Raw genomic sequence first — 27,444 nt, forward strand, 5'->3', positions numbered from 1 at the left:
ATTCTCATTCTAAAAGGGTTGTGGGGTCCCAACTACACTGTTGGTTTATCTTAATGTTGTTGCCATATTTTATAATCCTATTGGTATATGAAGGCTGATTCTCCAATATTGTAACAGTTGGTCATTGGGAAAGCAGCAAACCTTAAAATAGAAAAAAAAGTTATTTGAAGAAACCTCATTTGTGACCTGGAGAAAGATTCTGAATGTTTTCACCATGGAAACAAAATTGCATCTTTTATATGATATGGGATCATGCTACACATATTAGTTAGTTATCACTAAACTATAATCTTTCTCCATCCATTTGCTACCTGGTTGCCTGATTAAAATGTCAAGAGAGCTGACCTGGGTTCATGCAGACGGTATTTCTGGGCTTAGCCAATTAATTATTTGCCGTTGCTACAACTCTTTAAAGTCTTGATATTTCTTTCAGCTTTGTGGAAAAAAAATAGTAAAGATGTCTACACATTACCCTCACCCCCAAATATGATATGGAGCGTTCTGTAAGTATAAGACAACAGGGTCATATTTCATTGTAATAGTTGTTTTTTTAACTCTGTGTATAAAAATATGAACATTAAAAAAGCTAAACAAATTTAAATTCTCAATTTGAACCCTTCTCTACTTACAATTATCTCTTACCAATACTGGCTGGTCTTTGGACATTAACCATGTGTTGGTTAGCACCTGAGAACAGGCTAGTCTCACCTCTTAGAAGGCTGGTATTAAAAAAAATTATTCTCCCTTAATCATATAAAAGGAAAATCCTTTCTACCTGGGCATGGTGGGTGAAGTCTCTCATCTCTTCTCTGGGGTTATTTGCTTGGGTGAAAGATGAGTATCTGGAAGCCTGAAGCCCAGCCATGGGAGATAGCCCCATGTAGGGGCCCCCTGGAGGGCTCCAGGTTGCCTATGTTTGTCCTACTATCGCACCTGTCTGTGTGGCCCCAGGACATCTAATCCCACTGAAATATTCACAGATTTCTCTGAGAAACATGGTCAGAAAATACATGTTACCTTCACCTGGATCACAGAATGGTAAAGCTAGAAACAATCTCTAATAGTGTTTTGATGAGGAAAGCAGGACTCAGACAGGGACTTGCCCAGGATCACAAAACCAGTATTAGAACCTAGGCTTGTGGTTCCACATTCTCTCCGCCCCAGCCTGCTAAGTGCTCAGCGTCCCAAGAAAGCAGCAGAGAAGATCAGGCACAGCAATTCCATCACCTTCTCTGTGCCAGTGCATAAGGCTTTCCTGGGTCACATTTGAAACATGATTGGCCCTGAACTTACCATGTAGATGACAAGGTCTTTTGTTGCTTGTCCCATTAACCTGTCAAACTCAGACTGAATCAATCCTTTGTGATGAAAAGCGTTGCCTTTACTTCTAAATTAATCCCACAAAAATCTACCTATGTGAGCATCTTGGAGATCCTCTTCCTTTTTCATCACTTTTACCCTTTGGAGGAGAACCACCCCAACTACCTCCAGGGGGAGCAACTGCTAGTTTGAATTTTCCTAATTTCATGTTGGCAAGATCCCATGCATATAAAAGATGTAATTTTGTTTCCATGGTGAAAACATTCAGAATCTTTTTCCAGGTCACAGATGAGGTTTCTTCAAATAACCCTTTTTTTTTTGAGGTTTGTTGCTTAACCAACGACGAACTGTTACAATGTTGGAGACTCAGCCTTCATATAACAATAGGATTATAAAATATGGCAACAACATTAAGATAAACAAACAGCTGAGTTGGGACCCAACAACCCTTTTAGAATGAGAAAAATATTATTATGCCCAAGAAAAGTCTTTGGTACATGTCACTCAGCTCACATAATACCCCCAAAACAACATGATCTAGTCAAGAAGCCCCAACAAATATTTGCTCAACTCCTACTTACTTTTGGCCAAATACATTCCAGGGATATACAGGGAATAGAAAAGATGAAAATATCTCTTGTGGAGCTTAAATACCAGTGGGAGAGACAGATTTCCAGACAGGTATCCAGACTTTTGCAAGAGCATGGACTCACAGCATTTCATATGGACTTTCATGATCTTCTCATGCAAGTGGATACCCTTATCCAGATTCCCCCTACCAGCTCTCTATTTCACACTTTCATTGGCTAATTAAAAAGCATCCCAAACCAGTATGACCTATACAGGTTTTTTCATTCCCATCAACATCCCCTCTCCTATGCTCTGCAAAAAAAAAAAAAAAAAGAGTCCATATCCTGCATCTATCTTCTTAATCTTGGCAAATGGCACCTACATCTATCTAACTGCTTACACCAAATATTTCAGAGTTATTCTTCATTCTTCCATATCCTTTACCTACAATTTACATTGTTTATAACATACAGTTTGGCCAAAGATGTCTGAGGGAAGTATAATCCATCGGCTGATGAGAATGGACTTATGGGTCTTGAAAGATACTGGTGATATGGGAATTGTGAATAATAAAAAGCACCAATTTTATATGCAAAGGTAGGGAAAGAAGGTAAAGCCAACTTTCGAGGTGGGGTACAGAGTGGGAGGAGATATCACACCCCATCCTCATTCTCTCCTACACTGGACATCCTAAAATGCGACCTCAAATTCACTGTTAGGGTTCCTGACATTTTTCTTATCTGGTTCCTAGACTCTGATGATTCTTTTCAATTTTGGTTTAATTGTTATAGTATAAAAGGCTTAAAAGGCAAATACTCTACAGCTGTAAACATTCACTTACTTATTCAACTACTGCTAGTCATCCATCTACTTAACACTTGTAAGAGGCAACTACGTACAGTGTGGCACTCCTAACACGATGATGTCCTGCTGGAGTAGGACTTCCAAGACCGGACAGGGGACAGATATTTTCATCAGAGGTGGCTGAGTGCCCTACTTGGAGGAGCCCCAGGCGCTGAGGGCAAGGAGAACCTTTCCTGGTCAGCTCACTGCCTTGCAAGAGCACACTGCATCCCACATTTCCTTTAGTGGTTTTCTTTACATAGCTAACTCTACTAGGAAGGCTGCACCTAAATGTGTTATATTTGGGGGAAAGCAAAACCAAAGGTATTTACTTATAATACACCATTTTATTCCCAGTTTAAAGGGAAACATTCTATTGGTTGAGTCCAATCAACAAGAAAACAGCCTATGGCCTGGAAAAAACTGTATTATTTGGTATCTGTAGATACCCAACTAGACATTACATGGATACTTTGGTACATAGCATGGAAATTATATGTCAAAAAGAAAACATCTTATCAACTTCAGGCTCTCATTTAAAAAAAAGCATTAAGGCAGCTTGGAAATTGTTCTTTTAAATATCATCCCTGGGATGCTATGTTTTGTTCTTACCTCATGAGCATTTCAGCTAAACTCTTTGCATCTGGGGAAAGAAAGTTAATATTAGTACATGATAAGCAACTCATTAACATTTAGGCATTTATGACAAATTCTACAGAGTCAGATGGTAACAGCTATTTAAAGTAATTGTATACCTATATGACCACCAATAAACAAAAAATTAGTGGGTTCTTTATTTCTTCTACAAGGGGTGTATAGATACAACTGATCCTTGAACAATACATGGGTGAATGGTTAGGTGAGAACCCATGTACAACTTTTGGCCCCACAAAAATTAACTACTAATTGCCTACTGTTGACAGGAAGCCTTACCAATAACATAAACAGTTGGGTAACACACATTTTGTATGTTAAATGTATTATATACTATATTCTTACCATAAAGTAGCTAGAGAAAAGAAAATGTTTTTTTCAAATTGTCACAAATTTTCCAATATATCTATTGGGAAAAATATGCAAATAAATGGATCCATGCAGTTCAAACCCATGTTTTTCAAGAGTCAATTGTGTATATATATATATATATATAAATTATAAAAAGAGCATAATGTATAACACATAGGGGCCATAAAAATTCTCAGACACCTATTAAAATGTTTTATTACAACCCTTTTATTTGCCAGTGTTCAAAAACCCAATGTATTTTCAGTAGTTGGAAAATTAACATTTTGAAAGTCATTCATTTATGTAAACTTTCTACTCTTTTTGCTATCAAAATACAAAAATTAGAAAGCTCATGACAGCACAGGTCCCTTTAAAAAGGCATTATTATTGCACTGTAAGTTGCTTAGGTTGATCAAAGATGTACATGAATTATATAGCACTGTGTCTAGAAATGTACTTATTTCAAGCTCAGAAATAAAAGTTATTCTTTATTTTTTTTCTCTGAGGACACTGTTTATCAAGACCTTGTTATCACTTTTGACAAAAGAAATCCTGCCTAAAAATGATGTATAAAGTAATTCTGTTCTTCTGGTGGCATTGCTTTGAAATTCTCATTTCCCTTAAAATAGAATTTGTTCTTTTTATTCTGTCCTGGCAAAAATAAAAGTTTCCTTTCCTAGAACACAAAGGCCTTCTTTCTGTGTTTCTTTCATTGTCCTCTAAAAAGTCTTGATGTGAAAAGTAGTGTTCACTGAGCAGAACTTCCCAGAAGTGGATTCAGCGGTCTAGGTGACTGGCTGTAAAATGAAGAAATCCTATACTGGAGCATTTTCATCTCCTCTTTCATCTTCTGGGTTTAAATGCAGTTGTGCCCTGTCAGTGAGCAGCCTGCTATGACTGAGGGGTGTGGACCCCAGGGGATGACCACCTGCAGGCTGGCACCCCAGGGCCAAGGCGCAGTTTGTTAGCTCCGCCGGCTCCCACTGTAACCTCACAGAGCACCTCAGTGTGGGAAATGAAACAGCTCCCTGCTACCCTACCCATATGGCAAAGCAAGGAATACCAAGCAGAATTTAATTTCCCAGCTCATATCTTTATATTTATCTGCAAAGACAAGGTAAATGTGAGTTTCTTCTCTTCCTGAATGATTTAACACATGCAAAGGAAATACACACACACACACACACACACACACAGACACACACACACACACACATGTTGCCAGAGCGTGCGGTCGATTAGCTGTATGTAGCAACAAGCACTGGCTGGTTCAATACACTAAAAAAGAGGGAAGCATTCCAAGGAGTAAACACTGCCCTTCTGCTCACAATCGGAAGGTAACTCAGACTCACACGTCTTCTGAACATACCTGCTTTCCTCAATTTGCCCATTACTATCTTCTTTTTCTGTTCCTCAAGTGAGTCATCGCGTTTTTCTCTCCTGGGTTTTTTTTTGCATATCACTGAGCTAAAACTCCAGCTTCCGAGTGAGGACAGAGCTCCCTCAAACACCGAGGCCTGGGCATTATCACGCCCTCGCTCAAATACCGGGACACGGGGACCCAGGCGTGTTCAGGCATTCGCTGCAGCTGAGTGGGAATCCATGACCAGGGTCTAACTCGCTGGCACGGGTGAGGGGCTGTGAGGTCCGGGTAGAGGGCTGCAGTGAGGGCCGTGCAGGGGAGCAGGTGACACGACCGTAGAGGCGCCTGCAGAAAGCAGGGGCCTGCCGCGTGTGGAGGGGCTGGCAGAGGGGTTGCAGGGAGTCCAGGGAAATGGCACGGTTTGGGATCTGCAGGGCTGGGTGTGTGGCAACACAAGTGGCAGGAAAAGGAGTCTGGAAGGACTTGGGGGCAAAAACTCGAGTGGAGCTGAGGTGTGGGGCTTTAAATCTGTTGGAGGCTTTAGTATATTACAGTTAGCGGGGGCATTAGGGGAAGCTGTTCAAGGCAGATTTGGAGTCAGATTTGGGAGAGAGGTCAGGACCCCAGCCTGAGATGGGGTCGGGGTCTTATTCGTACTCATATAGGGAGAATGGAAAGAGATGGCAAAATCTCAGACATGCTTTTGTTTAGGGCCGGGAAGAGAATCTGGGACAAGTTAAGAACATTTTTAAAAATCATGGACTCACAGAATCTTGAGAGAATTGAAGATTTTCAAATCAGCCTTCGATAAATGTGTGAGTGTCTCCCACAGTGTCTTGGGCAGCAGAGGAGGGTGGGGACGCTGCAGGGACGGGGACAGGGGGCTCTCCTGTGTCGCATCCCATCCACGACTGGTCTGCCCGCCAGCAGGGATCCTTCCCACGCAGCATGTCAGGAGCTGCTATGGTTTGTTCTCTCTCCCATTCAAATCTCATTTACTAGGCAATAGCCCCCTGCCGGTCTCCCCAGCTCCAGTCTCTCGGTCCTTAACGCACCTCCATGCTGCAGGCAGTGGATCTGACATCCCCCCTCCCCGCTTCCTGTGTCACACCTGTGCCCTAGAACCCTCAAAGGGGCTTCCTGCCAATGGGACCCCTCAGCTGGGAGGAGGAGCCTTTCCACGCCGGGTGGGAGGGGGGGTTGTCTTTCCAGCTCCGTTGCTCTCACTTCTGACCTTTAACCCTCTTTCCAAGGTTCTGCTCCTGCACTCTCTGCAGAGACCCCTGCGACTTGGCTCCTATAAGAGGGTCCTGTGTCCCATCCTTCCAGGCAGACGCGGCTCGCTCTGTGCTCCTTCCCAAGCCTCCCAGGGTAAGTCGGTGCCCTGGTTCTCTGGGCTTCCGTGGACCTCTGCACCATGTCACATGGCCGTTCCCACTTTCCGTGGTGACTTCCTGTCTGGCCTCGTCACCTCCCCCTGGGCCTCCCACTCCTCCTTGTCGCCAGCTCAGCTCAGCTCCTGGTACAGTGAAAACACACAATTTTCCTGAGGATACATTTAACGGTGAGAAACATCTCCCTTCTCTGGTGTTGAAATCCCCTGGTGTAATTTCTACTTGGATGTAACCGACAACACCTTCTGGAACCATTTGCAAGCAATTTGCGTATTTCCATGCAGCTGCCATGGCTGCTGCTTGGCGTCAGCTTTATCTTTCAGGTTGGGGTCTGATTTTCTCAGCCACTCCTCAGATGGCATAATTTCTAGGTAATTCTCTGCTTGGGACTCTCTTCTGTGAAAGACCTGTGATTTCTTATTGTCCTTTATTAAATGAAACTGAGCACAGAACTGGCAATTTTTTGATCCTCTCTTTTTCGTACACCGGTGAGAACACAATGATCCCTGCATATGTTGCAAATGAATTTTCACAACTTATGCAGACTTTACAATCATCCCTATTAAATCTGTCCCCTAGGTTCCAGGCTTCCAAACTCTCTTAATTTGGATTCTTCCCCCTAATACGTGCATTTTCCCACTTGCATTTGTGCCATTCAAACATGCATTCAGCCTGCCTTTCAGCTACAGCGTGGTACTTACCCCCTTATCAATCACTGTCAAAATGCAAATGGAGTTTGTGGAGGTCTTGGGTGGTCTCTATCATTTCCTGCTTGCTCACAAACTGTCCTTTCTATAAATGAAACTGATTTATTTCAATCTATAGCTTCTAGAATCTGTTGTTTCCGAAAATGGGTATGAAATACTATCTTCTCTAATATTTCCCATGGGAAAAAAAGCCCATTGCTTCAGTGGATTATCATAGCGTTTATTGGGGCCCATACTACACTGCTCATCATTTAGACTTGTGTAATAGTTTGTTGTAAACATGGTTTACCAGTAAGGGATTGAAGTTATTTTATGCAACATTCCCTCTCATCCCCCTATAATGACTAGGACACAGTAGGTTTGAAAGAATAAAACCGTTTAAAACATCAGGAGCTCTGAGTATTTTCTCAAACAACCTGAGTCTTTCTTTCCTCTCTCCCTTCCTCCCTATCCCCTTGTCCCTTCCTTCCTTTTTTATAATTCTTGTTCCACACTTTCTGGTTTGGTGTACATCAGAGCCAAGCAGACGTTGAGTCATTCTTCTTTCTACCTGCCATCTGTTAAAATGGGAGAGCCATCTCAAGCCTGGCCTTCTTGCTCAATACAGCTAGACAGCCTCTTGTGTTGCCTGCCAGTTTTTCACAAAGTTCAGCTCACTATTAGACTTCGACTTTGGGACACCTTTCCTAAAGCTCCTTGCTACTACTACAGTACCATCCCTGGCTCTATGTTCTGCACTTTAATATTCTGGGCTGGGAAATAGTAGAGAAATACCCCCAGAATAATTTAGTGACATTGAAACATGGAAGGAGGGAGTTTCACAAAATAACATTTGTTAAGACTCTGAATGTGCTAGAAAATGACAGTGGAAGGGGAATTTGGTGACCTGAAGGTAACTGGTCATCTGCCTTCAGGAGGGCAGTCTCATTGGAACGGCAGGAGTAGAAGCGAGACTGAAGCTTCAGGAGCTGCTGGGAAACAATGCAGACGAGGATGGAACAGCCTTTCATGAATTCAGTGGAGCAGAGAGTAGACAGAAGGGCAGTAGGTGAAGAAAAGCAATGAAGGAATATCTTTTTTTTTAATATAGGGGAAACCTATATTTAAGCCTATATCTAAGGTGGTGAATATAGAGATATAAAATGAATACTCCAAATATTTCCGATGGGCAAAAATAAAAATTACATAGCAGCTATTGAGTCGTGTTAATATATTTTCTGACTTTATGTTTCATGGACCAACTTTTTAAAGCTAACTTAATATTGATGGGTTCACTTATTTCTCTCTTGAGTCTCCCAAAGCGTTAAGAAGTTTCATGGGATGAGAAGTGGGTTAGGGACCTGAGCTCTCCTTGTTCTGCCCTATGTAATACAGGGTTTTGGACAAGTTCCCTTCAGTTTACATGTAATATCAAGGTTATACTTGATCTCTTTGCACAGCTATTGAGCGTCTGAAACAAGACAGCCTGCGGTGCATTGCTATGGGAGAGGAAGAGGGGAAAACGGAGAATGCTTGCCCTCTGCTGATGAAGACATGGTGCAGGAAGTTCCCGGACAGAGGCACGCCCACTGGCATCAGCGCACACCATGTGCTCCTGCGTAGTTCCTGAGTTCCTGGGGACCACTTCTCCCATGTGGGGTTGGCACATGGTGGGAAGGTTCTTCCCGAGGTGGCACACGTTGTGCTGCATCAGGGGAGAGCACAATCCCCAGGACACACCCGTGCCAGCGCTGAGCCTGAGCCGCCCTGTGTCTCACATGCCCAGATGTTGCCCATTCATGGCCATGTGGCTACATTTTCATTTCTGAAGTTCTACTTCAGTAAAATGTCACATGCTTAGCAGAACACCTCCAATGGCCAGTCACTCGTACACACTCTCAAAAACAAAAGACCAGTTTTGGGGGAGCCGATTTTACTCGGCTCTGCCATCTGTCAGAAGCTCTGTGCAAGCTTCCTCGCAGCAAGCCCTGCTTTCCTGTGGCACTGCCATGGGTCTCAGGAAGTAGCTGTTTCCACAAGGGCTGTACACCTGCATTTACATCTCTGGAAGATGACGAATAGGATTCCAGTCACCAGCACATTCAAATGAAAGCTGATCCAAAAGCCATGACAGAATAAACATCCAAAGAAGAAAACCACGTCTGCTTGTGACCTGAGAAAACTGCAAATACAAACCCGGGCAGAGCAGAGTCCCGGGCAGGGCAAAGTGCTCACCCGCTGTTCCCCACCGCCCCTGCCCCCTGGGCTTGGCCCTGTTGCCTCCCCAAAGTTCCTTTTCTCCCCACTCCTGCACAGAAACACTTACTTAGTTCTGTCAGAACAAGTTGGAAGATTTGAAAGGATAATTTCAGTAATAAATTAAAACAAAAGAAAAAAAAAAGAGAGAAAGGAAAGAAAGAAAGGAAGGAAGGAAGGAAGGAAGGGGAGAAGGAGAAAACGCACAGCACAGAGCTACAGTTTAGAGTGCAGCTTCTGATCCCATGAAGACCACAGTTTGGGCACTTAACTGACTTGGCAATGAAGTCCCTGGGTGCACATTCCCCGTTTCGTCACTAACGAACACTGTCAACTTCTCACATGTACTGAAGCTCTGCACATGGGTGCCTTGGCTGTCTTTATTTAATTTAATCTACCTGAAGTCTATGTGTCACTGGGCTCCTGCACGCACACCCCTCTTTCTTTAGATTTTCAAAGTCCAAACTGATGTTGGGTCTTACAAGTGAGGAGAACACTTAGTTCATTTACAGCGCAGATACAGGGCATATTAGAGCGAGGACGATTCCTCATGGCCTACCCCTGAAAAACTCCTCTTCAAGAACCACAAGGCCTGATTCTCTTTGGGAATGGCCTTCTGGAACTGATCAGTTTTATCATATTAATCTGTTTCAAAGCATGTTTAAAATAATAAATATGTTTCTGATCAAGGGAAGAAGGGCAGTTTGCTACAAAAGCATGGTCAAATCTTATATCACCCATTGATTTTTATCTTTATCTTATTTGAGGTCTTAGAAGAAGCTTTTGGGCCTGGGAGGCCAGCTGACCCAAGCTGGTTGGTGCCAGCATAACTTTGCTCCCTCCTGGGAGACTTGTATGAAAGGACGAGCCTCTTAGTGATCCTGGGGTCGATTACTTGACACGGGACTCAAATGTTTATGAGATCGGGGCAGCTAGCATCGTGTGCACAGCCAGGGATTCATTCTGTAAACTTGCACTTCAGAGGATTTACAAGTGGGGAAAAATGAGGGCATCATTAAAAGCAAAATGTGGCTTCTGAACTTCTGAATAAGGTTAGAGATTTTTTAAAAATTGTGGCACTTGCAGACAATTTAGGCTTTAGGAGGTTGCTATGCTCTAAAATTAGAAAGTACTCAGGAAGGAAGAATATAGGTTTGCTAAATTTTCTGAGTCCCATTTTCTTTCCTTTTTTAAACAATTTTTTACATAAAAGAACGTTATGTTACATTCACCTAACTAGGTTGCTTGTCTATACGGTAAAACATACCCTGCTTACAGACATCTAGTAGTTTCCAGCAATCAAACAAGGTCACAGTCTGAACATGACCTGAGGCAGTAGCTAGCAGTGTTCACTGGGAACCCCAGTGAGTATTTTTTTGTAATCCAAATTTTCTTTTTTCCAGTTTTGACCCTGGTCGGTGGTTGCTCCAGCAACATTGACATATTATTACAAATGTTCTTATTTGGGGCAATAAAACTATTATATGAAGCAACTGTTTCTGATGAATGTGTAAATATATTTTGAACTCATTCTAATCCAGGCACAGGATCTTTGCCTTATGTGATCAGGTTATAATTGGGTGATTCCTCCAGTGAGCTCTGTTTAATAGATAGGCACCGACTGCATTCAGTTCTGGGGCTGCAGTTTCCCTCCACGAGCGAGTTGGGAACGTTTTATGTCATTAATGAACATTGTAGGGGCTCTGTGGGGCTAAAAGGTGAGGTCTTTGGGGGGCAAGGCCTGACTTTTCAGTACTTGCCCTTAATAATCCTAGCCCCTTATTCTGTCCTTTCATTGCACACTTTTCACAGTTATAGAAAGATGACTCTGTCCCTTGTAAGCCTTTACTCACTGCCACTGAGTGCCGGCTTCTGTAGTTCTGGAATGGCATCTTAGTAATTTATTTTTCTCCCTGGAACCAAGCCAATATCTTATGATCAAATAGAAATGGTTAATAAGAACATTTTGCTGCAGGTGTTAAAAAATGTTACACCTGGCACATGGTAGATAATCATCAATGGTTTGTTGAATTGAATTTATTTCAGTGCTTCCACACTAAAACCTGCCATTAGGAAGCAGATGGGGTTGGGTGCCCAGGGCTTGGCATTCTTGCTGCCCTCTTGTCAGGCTCTTGATTTGGAAGTTGAGAAGCCTTTATAAGCACGTACAAAATGCAAGCCTGCAAATGCCTTACACAGCAAGCTACTTCTCTGGAAATCTTCCCTCTTCAGCCTCTATCCTGAATACATGCTCTTCACTACAGCCCTTATTTTCTGCCTACTGAACCCTTGTGCTGTCTCTGTCTTTTCTCCTGCCCAAAGAAAACAAACCCATTTCTGGGAAGTGAAAGAACAAACTCTTTGATGTATGTATTGCTTTCTTTACCAAGACCCACTAGAAAATACTGGTGTCTAGAAGTAGAGATGATAACAAAAAAAATGCCAGTCCCAGGCTAGTTTCTGGACAGAAACTTTGTGAAGCAGTAAGTAGATTACAAGGACCTAAGAATGAAAATAAAGGAAGCATGGACCAGCTAGCTGTCTAACCCAGACGTGGCAGTAAGAGTCAGCATCTTTAGCATTTTTAGAGGTTGGAGTGCTTAAATTATAAGTAGGATAGAGACAATAAAACCACAGCTGGGAGGAAGGGGTAAGCAATAGGAGCCAGGGGAGAGACAGCTTTAGCAGAGGTGGGAGAATGATGGGAAGACATGCCTTGATGTTGAACCCATTTGCTGCAAAACCTTGTGATCAAGTAGAAATGATTAATAAGAAAACATTACTGTTGGTTTCAAAATGTATTACACAGACAATTGATAGCCTTGTGAATGCAATGAGCTAGATTTGGCTGTCTAAATGCAACGAGTACAGACCCCTTGATGGTCTGTCTACTATTGGACCTTAATAATGTCCCTAAAGTCCAGACTATGAGGTACTGTTTTCTGTGAAAGAAGATTGTGAAATGACTTTTTGGTATTTGAGTGATGAACACTTGTGAATGGAGTCCAACACAGCTCACCTTGTATGGAATTTCCCAACAAACCAGGCAATACTGTATTTTTGTAGCGCTACTCAAGAAACTCTTAAATGGCACCCCCTTTCTGCCCCAGCTGGAATTAATCAGTCCATCCTTTGTGCTTAAGAAGGATTTGTTTGAAGCCCCATTTTAGCATTCATGACCTTTTTTGTTCTTTTCCTGGTAGATGTGTATCTGTCTGCCTCCCACACTAAACCTAGAGTTCAAAAGCTCTTTCTTTTCATCTTTGTACATCAAACACCTAGCATGGAGCTTAGGATATTAGATTCACTCAAGTAAGTCAGCGAAATTAAAAGGTAAGTGGTTAAAGTGATTTAGAAAGGATATTTCAATGAGATTGATGGTTCATCTGAATTATTGGGCTGGAAGGACTATGAAAATGCACAGATGGAGTAAGATTACTTCAGATATTTCAATTTGTTGGTAAAGTGGAAGCAAATTCATAGTAATAGCTGTCAGGGTCACATAAAGAGGAGTTCTTTGGATAAATAAAGTCAGGAGAAAATATCGCCACTTTCTGCTGCTCAAACTGGATTATGGTCAAACCAAGTGTTTATAGAAGAGGTCCGTGTTTATGTGTCAGTGAGCTAGGGGGTATCACAGGTAAGTTTTAAGGGAATGCTTCCAGACTTGTTCCTCCAATGTGACTTCAGATGCTGCACGCATGACTCTACATTGCACTGATATTAAAATATAAATGTCTTGTATATGCATGTTACCCAAAAAGCAGCTTGGTTAAATACCCTGACAGGTGAAAAGCAAAGCTCTGGGAAACACTGGTCCAACACAGCATTCCGTGTTTGATAGAACACAGCGTCCTCACGCTGCAGACCAAGGACAAGTAGGGGCTGCAGACCAGAAGCTGGAAGCAGCTTCATCACCAGAGCTCTCCAGAGCTGGACGGTGTTATAATGGTGATGCTAACAAAGGGTCTCATCTGACCTATGTTCTCATCTTCCATTATTTTTTCTTAGAGTGAAACGCTCACACTGAGCTTCAACTCAAATTTCTAATTTGGGAAACTGTATGTCTTCTGCCTTCCAATGCTTTCCCAGTACCATAAGCCCTCGATTTCTGCTTCCAGACAATGAAGTGGTTCTCATTTCCAGAGCACACCTGATAGGTCTCTTCAAAGGAGGCCATAATTGCTGGAATGGCTAAAAATTAAAGAAAGTGGGGTTGAAAAATCCCTGGGAAGATAATTTTCTTCACCTACCAATGGAATCTAGACTTGTTTGTGGTTGACTTCCACTCAGTTTCTGATTGAGTAATTATGTTTCTATGACTTTTCCACAAACGTCTTGCTGCAGGCACGTGACATAATCAGGCAATTGGGGGACCTGGCTCAGGAGTCAGAGTCATTCTGTGGGGGTTTGGCTCCCTCCCGACGGGCTGCTGAGTGACAACGGCACGTGTGGGGGGGCAGTGGAGCCTCCACTCACCTCTCAGCCTCTTCAGCCTCTGCTCCCGCCTCCTTCTCCGTACCACCAGCAGGAGCACGAACAGCAGCAGGACCCCCACCAAGATGCAGGAGATGGTCACCAGCATCTTGAGCCCCTCGTTGGTTGTCAGCCCTTCTTCGCTTTGGACAACTGACTTAATGAGTGGAGGGATTGTACCTGAAAACAGGGCCATGATGTTAGATGGCTAGTAATGATGACAGCATGGTGGAGTTTTAGGGATGATGGGTTACGGGAAATGTGTCGGGTGATCCAAGGGCGTCCAGTGTAATGGGAAATGAGAGAAACTTTTTCTCCAAGTCCCTGCTCATTATTGACTCACTCACTCTCTCCTCTGCCCGGCTTCCAGCTCCCTCCATAGTGCATCAAGTCAGGGGCTACACAGAGGGCAGAGCGCATTTATTTGAAAGGGACCTCATTGTGCCATTTACTGCTGGGTGCAGGCACTTGATAGCATGATGTCCAGGCTCGGTGCTTAAAAAGGCCACATGTGTTTACCAGGAATTAAGTGTCACCCATAGTACAATTGATAGAGGCTGTTTGAAAAATCACACATCAAAGGAGGAACAATAGACTTGGCAAGTGGAGAGAAGAGAATCTACAGGGAGACTGTACCAGATCCACTGGCTTAAAGAAGCTGAAAATCCCTTTTTGCTTTGCTATTCACTTGGTTTTTATCACAGATGTAAGAGCTAAATCTACTTCTAAAACTCTCATTTTAGCGTAGAAGCAACTTTGCCAAGGGGAGCTGCCCAGGTCTCTAAAACAGGCTACTCATTGACCAGGAATTGTTAAACAATGCCATGAAATTCAGATTATTTAGAATTGTAAGGAAACACCTAATGGACTGAATTCTGACTCCTATTAAGCAGACTTCTATGCAGAGGCTAAGTACATGGGCACAGAGACTCAAACGCAGACATCTGGTTGGTGCGGGGCCTGCACTTTGGTGCCTTCCATTACGTTAGCCGCTCCATCCACTGTATTTTCTGTGCAAAACAATGGCCAGGAAGTCAGTGATTTAGGAAAACAAATGTAAAAATACTGTAATCTCCCCTTGAGAAAAAATGGACTTTGTCCTACATTTAGTGAGTAAAGCAGGGATAATAGAATCCGTCACCCACGCTGTCTGCTAAGGCCAAGAAGAGCACCTTTCCAACCTTACAGAGCTTTTGGCTGGAAATCCAGGTCTGTGAATGCTCAGAACCCAGGTAGAGGCACAGAGGAGATGCAGGTGAGGATGGTCTGCAAAGGTATAACACAAGGGAAGTGGAAACATACGGCTAAGGAAACGGCAGAAGAAAGAGTCAAGTAAAGAAATGGAAGACACTGAAATCTGACTGGTTTAGATCTGAAGCTGTCAAGGCTTTTTTCCTCAAAAATGAAAAGAATTCTTCAGGCAGATGGGATGAAAGAGATATTAAAGCTATATATCCAGGAAATTGGTTCAAAGAAATCTGTGATGTTTTTCAGGGAGAACATAAGGAAATATTCTTATTTCCTAGTGTAATAGAACCATTTCAGATCTCAGAAAATTATACGTAGCTCACAGACCATTTCATGATCACAGTCTAAGGTCCTGGATAAAGTGAGAATATTCATTTCTTTTTAGAAGACAATTTGAAATCTGCAGAGCACTCTAAGTTAGAATCACAGTTTCCAGTTCTGCACATGAGTGTCTCTTGGTGAAATGATTAGCTCGGAACAAATCACCAGTGTGCACATTGGAGCTGAGCGCTCTGGGGCCTCCGCAGGTTGTAGAGAAGCTTTGTGCTAGACTCTCACGGTCTAAGTCAACTAATGCAAGTCGGTAATCTAAAGTCAAAAATGCATTTACTGCCTGAATGTGTACCTGTTGGCAGAGGACTTTGGGGAACACTTCAATGCTGAGTTAAGCATTCTGTAATTACCAAAGTCCTTTATTTTGTGAGATTGAAGAAGTAACCCATGTTGGAGGAGAAGCCAGTCAGAAGTGTGGCTCTGCCTGAGGATGGGACTCTGTGGTAAGACAGCTTTGAATGAATGTCACACATCACCAAGAGCTTGGAAGCTGAGGAGAGGTACCACAAAAAGCATCTGTCTTGAAGAATAGGGGTGCCATCCAGGAGCTGGATAAGCTGTTCCAGGGTCCTGGGGCAGAGTGCCCTGCAGACGTGGAGCCCAAGCTGGTGAGGCCAAGGCCAGAAAGACTCCAACCCCAGAACCTTCCTACATTTGCAGGCTGCAGGCCTGAAAGGCTGGCTCTGGATGTGGGCTGAGAAGTGGAGAAATGGCCTTGGGCAGGAGATGTGGGGGTGGGTTTGCCAGCCAGAGAGGGTGGGGGGCAGCTCCAGGTACCCAGGACAGTGCAGAAGAGAGTGGCCAAATGAGGGGGCCTGCCTGCCTCACCTTGTTAGCTTCCCTTGATCATTTTAAAGGACCTCATAGACACACTTTCCTTAGGACAGTATAACTGGCACTCCATGGGAGATCCCTCAGGACTCAGGGGAGCAGAGGCGGGAGCACCCCTTCCCTGCCCAGCGGTGAAGAAAGCTTCGGGCTGTTTGCTCAGGTGCAGAGTTGCTGGGCTAAGTCATCGAGCATCACGGTCCAGCCTGGTTGGGGAACGGACAGAAGGCCCTGAGGGGAGCTAAGCCAGGAGCCCGGAACATTCTGATGAACTGCAGACAATTTTACCTTGTGAATAGGGCACTAACTCAATCACTGCCTTCCCTGAGTGAAAATCAGGGCAAGGCTGCAGAAACCAGCACCCATCCTCGGCTATTTAGGACTTCCTAAAGTTCCCTCACCAACAACATTCCCTGGCACGCCACCTTTCAGCACCACTGGGTTGGCGTTTGTTCACGTATCAGTAAATGGTCCTCAAGATTAGTTGTAGAAAAAGAGGATAAAAAATCTACATCAGTTCTTTTCAGTCAACTAAACATCATGAGGCACCTCACTTAGTTTTCATGCAAATTGCACATGCAAATCACACGTGTGTGCACTTGCTAACATCCTATGACATTATTCTGCCCATTGGTGCCTCTATTTCTGCTCAGAGAGGAATATAAGCTAGTTTACCATGGAAAATTGTTTTTGCACATGCAGTTTAAGGGCTTAATGAGAGCAGAAAAGAAAGTTGTTATGTGAATCAGGATGGGGTGCAGACAGGGGAGGGAGACAACAAAGGCATGGTTAGCTCCCAGACTTCAACAAAGCACAGAACCACGTGGTAAAGAACCTTCAGCCCAGGAGAAAGCAGTCTAGCACCGAGACTCCCTACGGAGATGCCTGTTGGCCCTCACTCCCTGATTTCAGGAACACAGCTGTGGTCACGTGGGTACAATGGACCAGGGAGCCCTGGAGGGAGCTGCCTGAATGGCCCTGAAGCCTGATGGGCTCTGCCAAGGATGATTGTTCAACAGGGAAGGGAGAATGATTGCACGCACATGTCCTGAGACCCAAAAGCGGGGGGTAGCAGCCGACTTACTGCCGTCGTAGTTCAGCGTCGCGAAGTTGGCCTGCTTCTCCGCACAGCCAGCGCTGTTGCAGACCCTCATTTGCAGCTCATACCAGGTGGCTTCCTGCAGGTCATACAGGATGTACGACTTGGAGAGCGAGGTTCGCTGAGCTGTGGTCCAGACTGTGGTCCCAAATGGTCTGTACTCAAGCGTGAATGAGGTGATGGGACAGCCGCCGTCATTCCAGCCGACAAGGTTCAGCCTCACGCGGGTGGTGTTGATGCTGGCGAAGAGCTCTTGCTCCTTGGAGAACTGGGGCTCTGCGGGGAGCACACAGGGGGGGTCAGTCACTGCGTCCATTCACGGAGGCCCTCACTGGGGCCCCACATTCACCTCCCCTGGGCTGCTGTCACCACCAGGCCAGAGCTCAGTCCAAGTTGGGGGTCCCAGGGCACTGGCAACATAGGAAACTCCACCACAATGACAACTGGGTGTGTCAAGGTCATTTCTGTGTTTCTCAGAGTCCCTGGAAGAAGGAGGCTGTTTCCATGTTTGCGTTTCCCTGAACGCATCTGAAGGAACCAGGGCGGGGGGCCGGGCTGACCCTCCCCTTTCTTGTGTGAAGGGCCTGACTCAAGAGAAGACAGACTGGACTTGGGAAGAGCCCCAGGTATCCCTCACTCTCCAAATGCCTCCTGCTGGGGTCCAGGGCCCTGGCAGATACACTTCTGCACAGATCAATCCCTTGTCATCTAACCCTTACCACCTGTTACCAAAACTCAAGCACCAGATACAAACAGAGCCTCTGCCTTCTCATCTCGCCTTCCTGCCATGCAGCCCAGGCCCCCAGGTAAGTCTCAGATGTGAGGGGCACCTGCAAAGACCTCCCCCCTTACACCCACTCGCAGCTCCAGCCCTCCCTGTCTCCAGTGTCCTCCAGGCTGCAGAATTCACTGCTGAACATCATTTCTCTGGGACTCATCTCCTTGAAGGTCTATGTTTCAGATAAAAACCCAATTCATATCGAAGGCTAACAGAGACTTCCCACCTGAAATGCAGGGCCTGTGGGGCAGGTGGAAGGGATGGATGGAGGGGGCCTGGGGGACTAAGGGAGCAGGTCACACTAGAAGGTGAGAGGACACATCTGTGTGTCACATTTCATGGCTGCCCAGCCTGGGCACTTTATGTTGACACCAAAGCCCTTGACTTTTGAATGGCACCCTTCTTTTTAGCTGCAAATGAACTAATGAGAAAAGAACCAGAATACTCGGTAAGGCCCTGCCATCGATCTCATCATGCTGGACCCCTGCCAAGCCCATTTGGGGAATAACCAAGTTCAAATGCAGACATCCAAGTATATGACGCATCTTTTGGGTTTCCAATTTCTCTTTAACCCGGAAGACTGAGCAAGGCTAGAAGCACGGAGGCGCATGTACCTTTCCCGAGTGTTTTCGCTTCTATGATCTCACTTATGCGCCCCGGCCCCACTCCATTTTGTGCGGTGAGAGTGAACTTGTACCATGTGCCACACTTGAGATTCTCCAGGCGGTAAGAGCGTTCACTCGGGCTGATGGGAAAACTTCCCCATTGCTCACTGTTATCCTCCGAGTACTGCAGTATGTATCCTTCGGAAAAACAGACACATTCAAGAGCGTCATTTGCTTTCTACCAGAGATTGGCTGGTGTCTGCATTTTGTATTAGATGAGAATTCTCAGAATCCACACATCTTGGGAACTATTCATGACTCTAGGAAATCTGGCCCCGGGTGCGAGGCCCGCAGACTGATGTATTGATTACTGAGGTGTTCAAGCTGCACCAGACATCACTGCAGTGGGCTGAACAGAGTGGTCAAAATAAGCCCCCTTCTGCCCATTCCCTTTTAAAAGGTGTCCAGGGAGAAGACACTATATCTCTAAATATCTGCCCTTCTGACCACATGTGCCCAAATCCTTGGGCCTGGGTGTGGTCTGGTGCTGACTTATTTTTAAGAGAATCAAAGCTCTGGAGGAGTGATATATTATCCCTTTAGGGGTAGGAGTCTCTTCAGCCACCCCCAGGCAGTCCACAGTGACTAAGGGGATTGGCTCCAAATCCTGCCGCCATCCTGGCATTTCAATAGCAATCTGGCTTCTCCTTAGTTTGAAGCCCCCTTTCAACAATGCATTTCCGCATGTGACCACCATTACGTCTACTTCCACCACTGCCAGCAATGGCTGGCCCTTTCCTGAGCACTCACTGTATGTCCAGCATCGTCCCCAGCCTGTTCCTTATGTCACCTCAGTAACCCTGGGAAGGAGTGATTATCAGCTCCACAGTGCAGATGAAGACCACAAGGTCCCAAGAGGTGACCGCTGTAGCGTCTGGTAAATTTCAAACCCTCCTGTCAGAATCTGAAGCCTGTGCTCTTTTCCCTCGTGACCACGGAGACATTCCCTCCTGTTACAGCCTTCGTCCTGTCACCCCAGCCACCTTCTGGGGGGCAAGCGTGTTCTGAGTGCTCTGCCCTGTCCTGTAAATGTTCACACCCAGGCAACCCAGGACTAGCCCGCCCTGTGCATGGTGTCCTTTGCCAGCGGATTGGTGTCTCCTGTCCGGCTGTGGAACTCCACTATTAACGTAGAAACAGCACCTCTCACCTCCACACCACACAGGCTCCCAACCCCACACCAGCAGCAGTGAGCGTCTTCCAACTGCTCACACGGCGAGCACCTGTCTCTGACTTCCTCCCGTGGTCCATGGTCACGGCCTCCCTGCCCCCTTTCCTCCTCCTGCGCGCCCCCCCCACCACCGGGCCTCTGCAGCCCTGGGTCCCTCATCCCTCCTGAGGCTCATGTTCTCTTCTGGGTCCTGATCCGCCCTCCTTGCAGCCCCTCGACACCTGACAGGTGCATGGTGGCTCTGTGCACCCCAGGTTGCCATGCCACACCCTGGCTTCCACTGCAGCTCTGCCGAGCCACTTCCTCAGTGCCCTGAACATCGTGGGGAGCACCCTTTCCCTTTGATTTCTCCATCTCAGCTACTTCTAGGAAGCCTTTCCACCCTTGGTGATGGGAATCCTCATGTCAATAGCTTATGGCCATCACTGCATTTCAGGGACCTCTGGGCTGCCTTTGCTTAGAAACCCTTTCTTACTAGACTGGGCTTCTTCTCCAAGACCATTCACTCTGATGCACCCCCTGTGCTTCCTCTCCCCGCTCCCACGTGGACAGAACCAAAACTTCACTTCCCTTGGGCCTCGAGTCCTGGGGCCCTTGAACTCCTCCCTCAGTGGCTCATTGTTTTCCAGGGAAACATCCCGTAACCAGCCTGGAGCCTTTGGTGGACCATTTCAGTGAGGAGCCTGCTCTCACTCACTCTTCTGACTTCCGGCCACACATCCTGCCAGTCACTAGCTCTGGTGATTTGTCACCCACTTTTCTCCCCAGCTGTCTGACATCACTTGAGAAAGTCATCGAACTGTGACACTTGTGACCATGGAAATCTGCCCTGTGTTTCTGCAGCTGGGACCTCGCTCCCACTTGGCAGTGCTTTTGCTCCTCTTTGACGGCTCGTGCATTTCACACAGCAGTCATTACAAATCGTTCCCATGCTTCTCAAACCCACAAACATATCCTCACCCCTAAAAATCCAACTATTAAAAAAAAATAATCTCACCTTCTCTCTTCCCCTTCACCCAGTGGAGTGCTGATGAATGTTTAGCAATAGGCTCTTAATAAAACAAAGCCCGATTGGTAGCATTTCCAGCTTCCATGGCGTGTAAACATCCCCAGCCTGGCCGTGGTCACTGAGTGCAAAGCTGGGAAGAGGTGATGGCTCATTCTCGTGAACCAGAAGGAGCCGGCTGCAGCACACCGCTGGCTTTGTCCTAAAAGCAGCCCTGCAGTCTTAGTTGTCCTCTCAGTCCCCCTCCCTGCTCAGAAGGGGTGTCCCCTGCCTTCGGCCATTCCCTCCCACCTGCTTAGGCTTCCTTTGTCTCTCAGTCCCCTCACCCCTGTGCATCTTCAGTCTCTTCCTCTCATTGTCTCCCTTTCTGGGGCTATGACTTTCTCAGAATGATGTTCTCCCAACTCCACAGAGGCTAGAATTATCAAGCTATCTCATCCCTGCAGTGTAAACTTCTTTATTGTCTTCTACTATCCCCTATTTGCAAAAGCTTTGTGCCAATCAACCCCTTCTCATTGAAATGCTGGGTTCTCCAACTTTTAGTACTTGATAAGTTGGAACAATAACTGTTTACTTGAATGAATGACTGAGTACCTGCATGAATGAATAATACAGTGTTGGCGACATGGGAAAGAAACGGTATGCAGCACCTCTGGGAGAGAGTGCCAAATTTGTTTGTTTTTTTTTCTTTTTTGCATTTGTTTATCTTTCATTTAGATTGGGTGCAGAAAAATAATTTTGTGAATGAGAATCTGGATGAATGATGAGTTCCAACAAATACCATAAAAATGGAGCTGTGGTTTCCCGTGTAGGCAATGGATGAATCAATTACATGACACAATTTTGGGGAGGAACAAACTAACACATAGTGATTATGTGATGAAAAAGTGTCACTTATCAGCCTGTGGATAATAACAACCAGCCAGTTATTGTGGACAGCCTGTTTCTTATTACCTCTGATGGAACTGCCCCCGTTGTCCCCAGGGAGCCAGGACAGGGTGATGGAAGAGGAGGTGGTTTTGGACACGGTAAGCCGAGGCTGATCTGGCGGCACTAGATGGGAAACGGTTTTTAGAAAACAACAGTTAGTTTTTCACATCTTTAATCTTCCTTAACAGTCATTTACCAAATCATTTTTAACAACCATTTATTAAAGAAGTGTTTTAGGTTGCCAAAATATGCAATTCACTTCTGTCAAAATGTCTGTTTAGTTGATATCTTGGGCTAAAGAGAGAGAACAGAGTGAATCTATTATTTAAAGAAAATTCAACCACATTTCTACTTGGATTTGTATCTATCTAACTCATTTCCTCACTGATTCCTTGAAGCTCTGCGTTGTGCATCACTAATTGCAGTCTTCTTTAATCTTACTAAGGACACATGCATTATTTTATTCTGAATTTCAGCCATGTCTCAAGTGAGAAAGATGGGATCCACTTAGCCATTCTGTACTCAGGGATGCAAAGGGGGGAAGGGAGAGTGGCCAGTGGGAAAAAGAATTGAAAAAGATGTCCACTTTTTTGCTCCCCCAAGACACAACACACACACTCACACCAAAAATCAAACTTGCGTGCTTGTATGTTTGAAGTATACATACATATAAGCAATGGGCCTCAGTAATATTTTGGATTAAACCCGAGGACAGAAATGCTGAAGAAAGTCAGTATCAGGTTATCCAAATTACAACAGTCACTTAGAATTTCAGCTAGTGTCCTTTGGACATACCTTGTGTATAACAATTTAGTCAATTAGCAGATACAAAAGACCTCGATTCAGACTTATTTCCTGTTTGTGTTTTTGGGTTACTTATACATATATAAAGTAAATCATGCAATTACAAGTTATTAGGAAGAACTTTTTCGGCAATGTTCACATAAATCAAATGAGAGTAGGTGCTCTTACATGCAAAAATGTAAATAGTGTGATCTCTGGGATTATGAAAGCTTTTAATTTTCTTTGATTGGCTTAATTATATTTTCCAAATGAACATACCTTTTTTTTTTGGTAATATGAAATAAGCAATTGGCTCTTTATAAAGGATGACTTTCAAATTTGTTCAGTTTTACTCTTGGAATATAGGCGTATATACAAAAGTCCATCATTAAAACAGGCCCCCACATTTTGTACCTTGTACTTGTAAATTTAAAATAATTTCATCTGATCCCCAGTTGTTGTTGGCAATGCAGCTATAATAGCCGGAATCTTCTGCCTTCACCGTGCGGATAACGAAGCTTCCGTTGCTGAAGATGCTCCTCCGTCCATCGATCGTTACCAGGCTGGGTGTCCCGTTACTACCTCACAGGAAAAAAAGGGCACAGATTAAAGAAATTACAATCCAAATTAGCTGAGTTTGGGGAAAAGCACGTCGACTCTCTCTGAAGCAAACAACACATTTGGAAGCTTGTCCCGACTGGGAATTAAACTAGGGTTACATGACAGAAACAATCCAAGAGCTAAACTTCGCTCCTGATACATGTCGATGCCTGTCCTATCCCCAGGGGGCCTCCCGGTTCTCCACCCTGGTGATGTCCTCTTTTTGGAAATTCCTTCTGTGGACAGAAATGCCGTTTTGACCATATCACACAGGGACAACTATATTATGGGATCTTTTGTATATATACTTAAAGTTACAGTCATTAATGATTCTGCCATTAGAAAATGAACTGTGGTATCTCAAGAGGGTGATGAGCTGACCCAAATACAAAGAGAGGTCCATTGGCCATTGTCCCCATGCGGGGTCACCCCGCACCAAGCAGAATGCCATTTGAGCTTGAGGGCTTACTTATTTCCTTTGGAATAACAGACTTTAAGAGAGATGATAAAAGCAGTCACTTGGTCACTGGACCAAGACCATTAGTTCAATAGTTTATGTCTCCGAAGTGCTTTTGTTTGAAAACTAAGGACTCTTGTGAATCCATTTGATTGCAAATCTCTGTGCTCACTAGTGAATTCTCCACTCGTATGTCCTATTTTCTTCCTCTGACTAGAGAGAAAACACTTAAAAAAGTTACATGGACATAATACATCTCACCCGCTTTCTGCCTTCCATCTTGGCTGCTATTATTTTAACAATTACTACAAAATGCAAAATCAAATTTTATATTAGCAAAGTCCTCATGTACTCCCTTCCTTAAAGTTACTTCTCAGAGCATCTGATGTAGGATCTGTTGGTACATTATCTTGGAAGGAGAAGAGATAGGTGCTAAGTCTTATGTAACCTTGGGTATTTCTTCTAAGTTATAAAGGAAATTTACATGCTAAAGTACAGAAAATGCCCCAGAGAATATTGGTTTGGGTAGAGTATTTTTCTTGCAAGCATTCGCTTATGAATTTAATGGTTTTGCATTTATAGAGGAATGACATAATAGATCAGATCCTTTTAGTGCTAAAGCCAAGATTCTGTGTGTCCACCCTCACTCACCCCCGCCGCCCCCAACCATCTCTCTATCTCAGAAGAGTTAGCCGGTTTCTTGGAGCATCTGCTAGCATAAATGAATACAAAATCAGACCGCTTAGACCCAACTCAGCACATCTGAGGTAATCTCTATGAGGCTCACTGATGGCATCCATTGGGTTACTGGTTACCTGTCTTTCATCCATTTCACTGCAGGAGAAGGGTCCCCAACAGCTTTGCAAGGCAGGGCAATGTCTTTCATCCATGGAGTGGTCACTGTGCCACTGAAGGTCAGGATTCGTGCGGGCGCTGGAGCACCAAACAGAGCAGAAGCCCAGTTACTCCACAGACTTGTCTGGACAGAGGCCAAATGACCTTCCCCAGTATAGCAACACCCCCCAGAGAGGTGAGAGCGGCACTGCCAGTTAGCCTGCGGGCGCTCTTCTCTGGTACCTGGCTGTGCAGAAGGGATTGTCATTGTAAGAACATACAAATAGCTGAAAATCCCTCCTGTAACATTTTCTCCCTCTATTGACTAAGCATGAAGAACCCAAATTAAATATTTGGGGCTTCATAAGCTTCACAGCTGCAAACTGTGTTTTCTATGAGACCAATTATTTTTCAAAACACTTTATTAAGCAATTTATTTCAACACCCAAAACTGCACATTAAAATATACTTTTAATATCTGAGAGAATAGACAATACACAACACAAAGCCCCAGATGACAGGAAGATGTAAAACTGAAACAAATTCTATTTATCAAGTTTGTGGTACTTTCCTGAGTTTATTATATCAACTTGATCTTCAGCACACATTATGGAAACTGAACGTTTTCTGAGTGTCCTGTCTTGAAGAACAACGGTTTGCCTGGGCCAGTGATTCAGATGCTCATATGGGAGCATGCCCATGGGGCTTGGCACTGGTGCAGAGAGGAAAAGCCCAGGGCAGACCTGTGTGAGCAGGGGCCTCCCTGAAGACCAGGGGACCCAGCACTGACAGGTGCCCAGTGCCACCTTCTTGAGTGAGACACCAAAGCTGACAGACACACCAAGACACAAGTCGTCTGGAGGCAAAGCCATTTGCCAGAGCTTTGCCATACACTGGGGCAGTGTTTTCTGGGGTGCTCCCTCTGGAAGCTCAGCCGGGCCAGGTACACAGACATGGAGCCCGCAGGTGGACGGTGGCCTTGGTCTGATTCTGGACCCATGAGGATGGGATCGGTGAAGGGACCCCTGCACCATTTCAGGCTTGAGGGTTTGGACTGGCCAAGGGGCATGGGGTGCAGACTGAAATTCCAGTAAAGGTGGGGCCTCTGGAGCCAACTCATCACAGTCATCCTGGTCTGGGACACAAAACTTAGTCATTAAGGTCTACCAGTCAACTCTGATTTTTGTTTTCTGAGCACTGTGGGTAAAGGCAGGAGGGAAGAGGAAATGCCAGTGGGCTGAGAAGCTGGGCCTGTTTTGTGCAGCCAGTGGGATGGCAAAACCCAGCTATGTGTTTGAAGCAATGTTTCTGACTGCCGGGGACACTGAGCTTCTCCTGCTAGGGGGCAGGGGCCTCAGAGGACAGCTCAACGGTGGCATCCTTGTGCCAGTGGAGGACTCTAGGGCACAGACCGTGTTATCAATGCATTGACGTTTCTGATTTTCCATAGTAACAGACATATCCTGGTCAGGTAGCATGGCGTTTCTGGCCTTGGTCGTTTGGCATTTTTCCTTTCAGACCCTCAGACCATCCTTTCAGGTGATGAGGAATGGTCTTGCAGCAAAAGGGGACTGTAATAATTCGGGAAACCCAGAGAGAGAGTTGGGGACTTTCAAGTTCCTTTCTTAGCCCCTTCCCTCCTGTGAGAAGGGTACTTTACATGGTATCCCAGAAGCTACACACATACTGGGATGTGTGAGAGAGAGAAAACGAAATTCTACAAGTAATACTGTGTATGATGCATTCTGATATTTTCTTTTTTTTCTAGTTTAGCCCAGAGTCTTTGATTCTATTTCATTCTATTCCATTTTAGTTCCTTAATATGTTGACTATAAGTCCTAAAATTAATTCCAGGACTGATGAATAATTTCTCATCAGCACTTTCAGAAACATGGCTAGACCTACTTCACCTTCCAGCCCAACACACCCAGTTTCTGGAATTAATGCCCATTTGTGGAATTTAAAGGGCTGAAGTCTGATATTCACATCTAAGCTACAGAATATGACAGCTCTGGTTTTCAAACTGGAGCAGACAAGATAATCACCCAGAATCTTTGTTAAAAATACAGATCCCTATGGCCCTGTGATTTAGTGGATCTTTGGTGTCCTGGGGAGTCTGTCTTTTGGCAAGTCCCTCCAGTGATTCTGATGAAAAGCTGTCATCCTCCTGCAGTCTGGGGTCCCTTCCGGTCTCTGCTGTCTGCCACATGGCTGTGCTCTCTGGTGCGACCTCCAGCCCAGGGCTCCTCCAGGATGGCATTGCCCTGGGACTGGGTCCTTTGTTCTACTCTGCCACTCCCTCCACCAAAGGAGCAGTGTGTTCATGAGCCTGACCCCTGTCTTCGGACCCTGCTCCCTGCCCACAGGTTGCCACTGCCGCCAGGTGATCTCCCAGCAACTACCAAAGAGCCTGCCCCAGTCTGCTCGGCCCACGGGCAGCCCTGTCCCTCCAGCTCAGACCTTTAAGGCTTTATATTTTGCCAGTGTCTGGGGCTTCTGGGTGATGCCTGCCAGCCCGAATGTCTGCTCCACACCTGAGGTGCTCCTTAGCTCAGTCCCCTTCCAGAAAACCCACCCAAATCAACCATGACTCTGAGTGAATCCTACTTGAGCAGGAGAAGCTGCACATTTCTGGAGAAATCTACGGTGCAGAGAATCTGGGAACCACTCTGGATTTATGATCACCAACCTCACCTGGGCTCTCAGAGCTCCCTGCCAGTCTGTCCCCTTAGTAAATGCCTTCCCGATTCTCTGCAGTGATGATTTCCTATAGTCTCTCCTCTTCTCAAACATCTGGTC

The 27,444-nt window shown here is 45.1% G+C and overlaps 1 protein-coding gene across 2 annotated transcripts in view; it reads right to left on the bottom strand.

Moving 5' to 3' along the window:
* DSCAM (DS cell adhesion molecule) overlaps window positions 1-27,444 on the bottom strand; it is a 713,077-nt gene that overhangs the window by 34,736 nt on the left and 650,897 nt on the right. For both annotated transcript variants that reach the window (XM_057504762.1, XM_057504765.1), the window contains exons 22-28: window positions 24,627-24,744; window positions 23,169-23,332; window positions 21,996-22,094; window positions 18,814-19,002; window positions 17,407-17,697; window positions 13,917-14,093; window positions 3,346-3,376 (exon numbers count right to left, since the gene is read on the bottom strand). In XM_057504762.1, coding sequence (XP_057360745.1) covers window positions 3,346-3,376; window positions 13,917-14,093; window positions 17,407-17,697; window positions 18,814-19,002; window positions 21,996-22,094; window positions 23,169-23,332; window positions 24,627-24,744 — 1,069 coding nt within the window. The remainder of the gene's footprint in view (window positions 1-3,345; window positions 3,377-13,916; window positions 14,094-17,406; window positions 17,698-18,813; window positions 19,003-21,995; window positions 22,095-23,168; window positions 23,333-24,626; window positions 24,745-27,444) is intronic.

Source organism: Manis pentadactyla, chromosome 1 (assembly GCF_030020395.1).
Source record: "Manis pentadactyla isolate mManPen7 chromosome 1, mManPen7.hap1, whole genome shotgun sequence".
In the NCBI taxonomy this organism is placed as follows: domain Eukaryota; kingdom Metazoa; phylum Chordata; class Mammalia; order Pholidota; family Manidae; genus Manis; species Manis pentadactyla.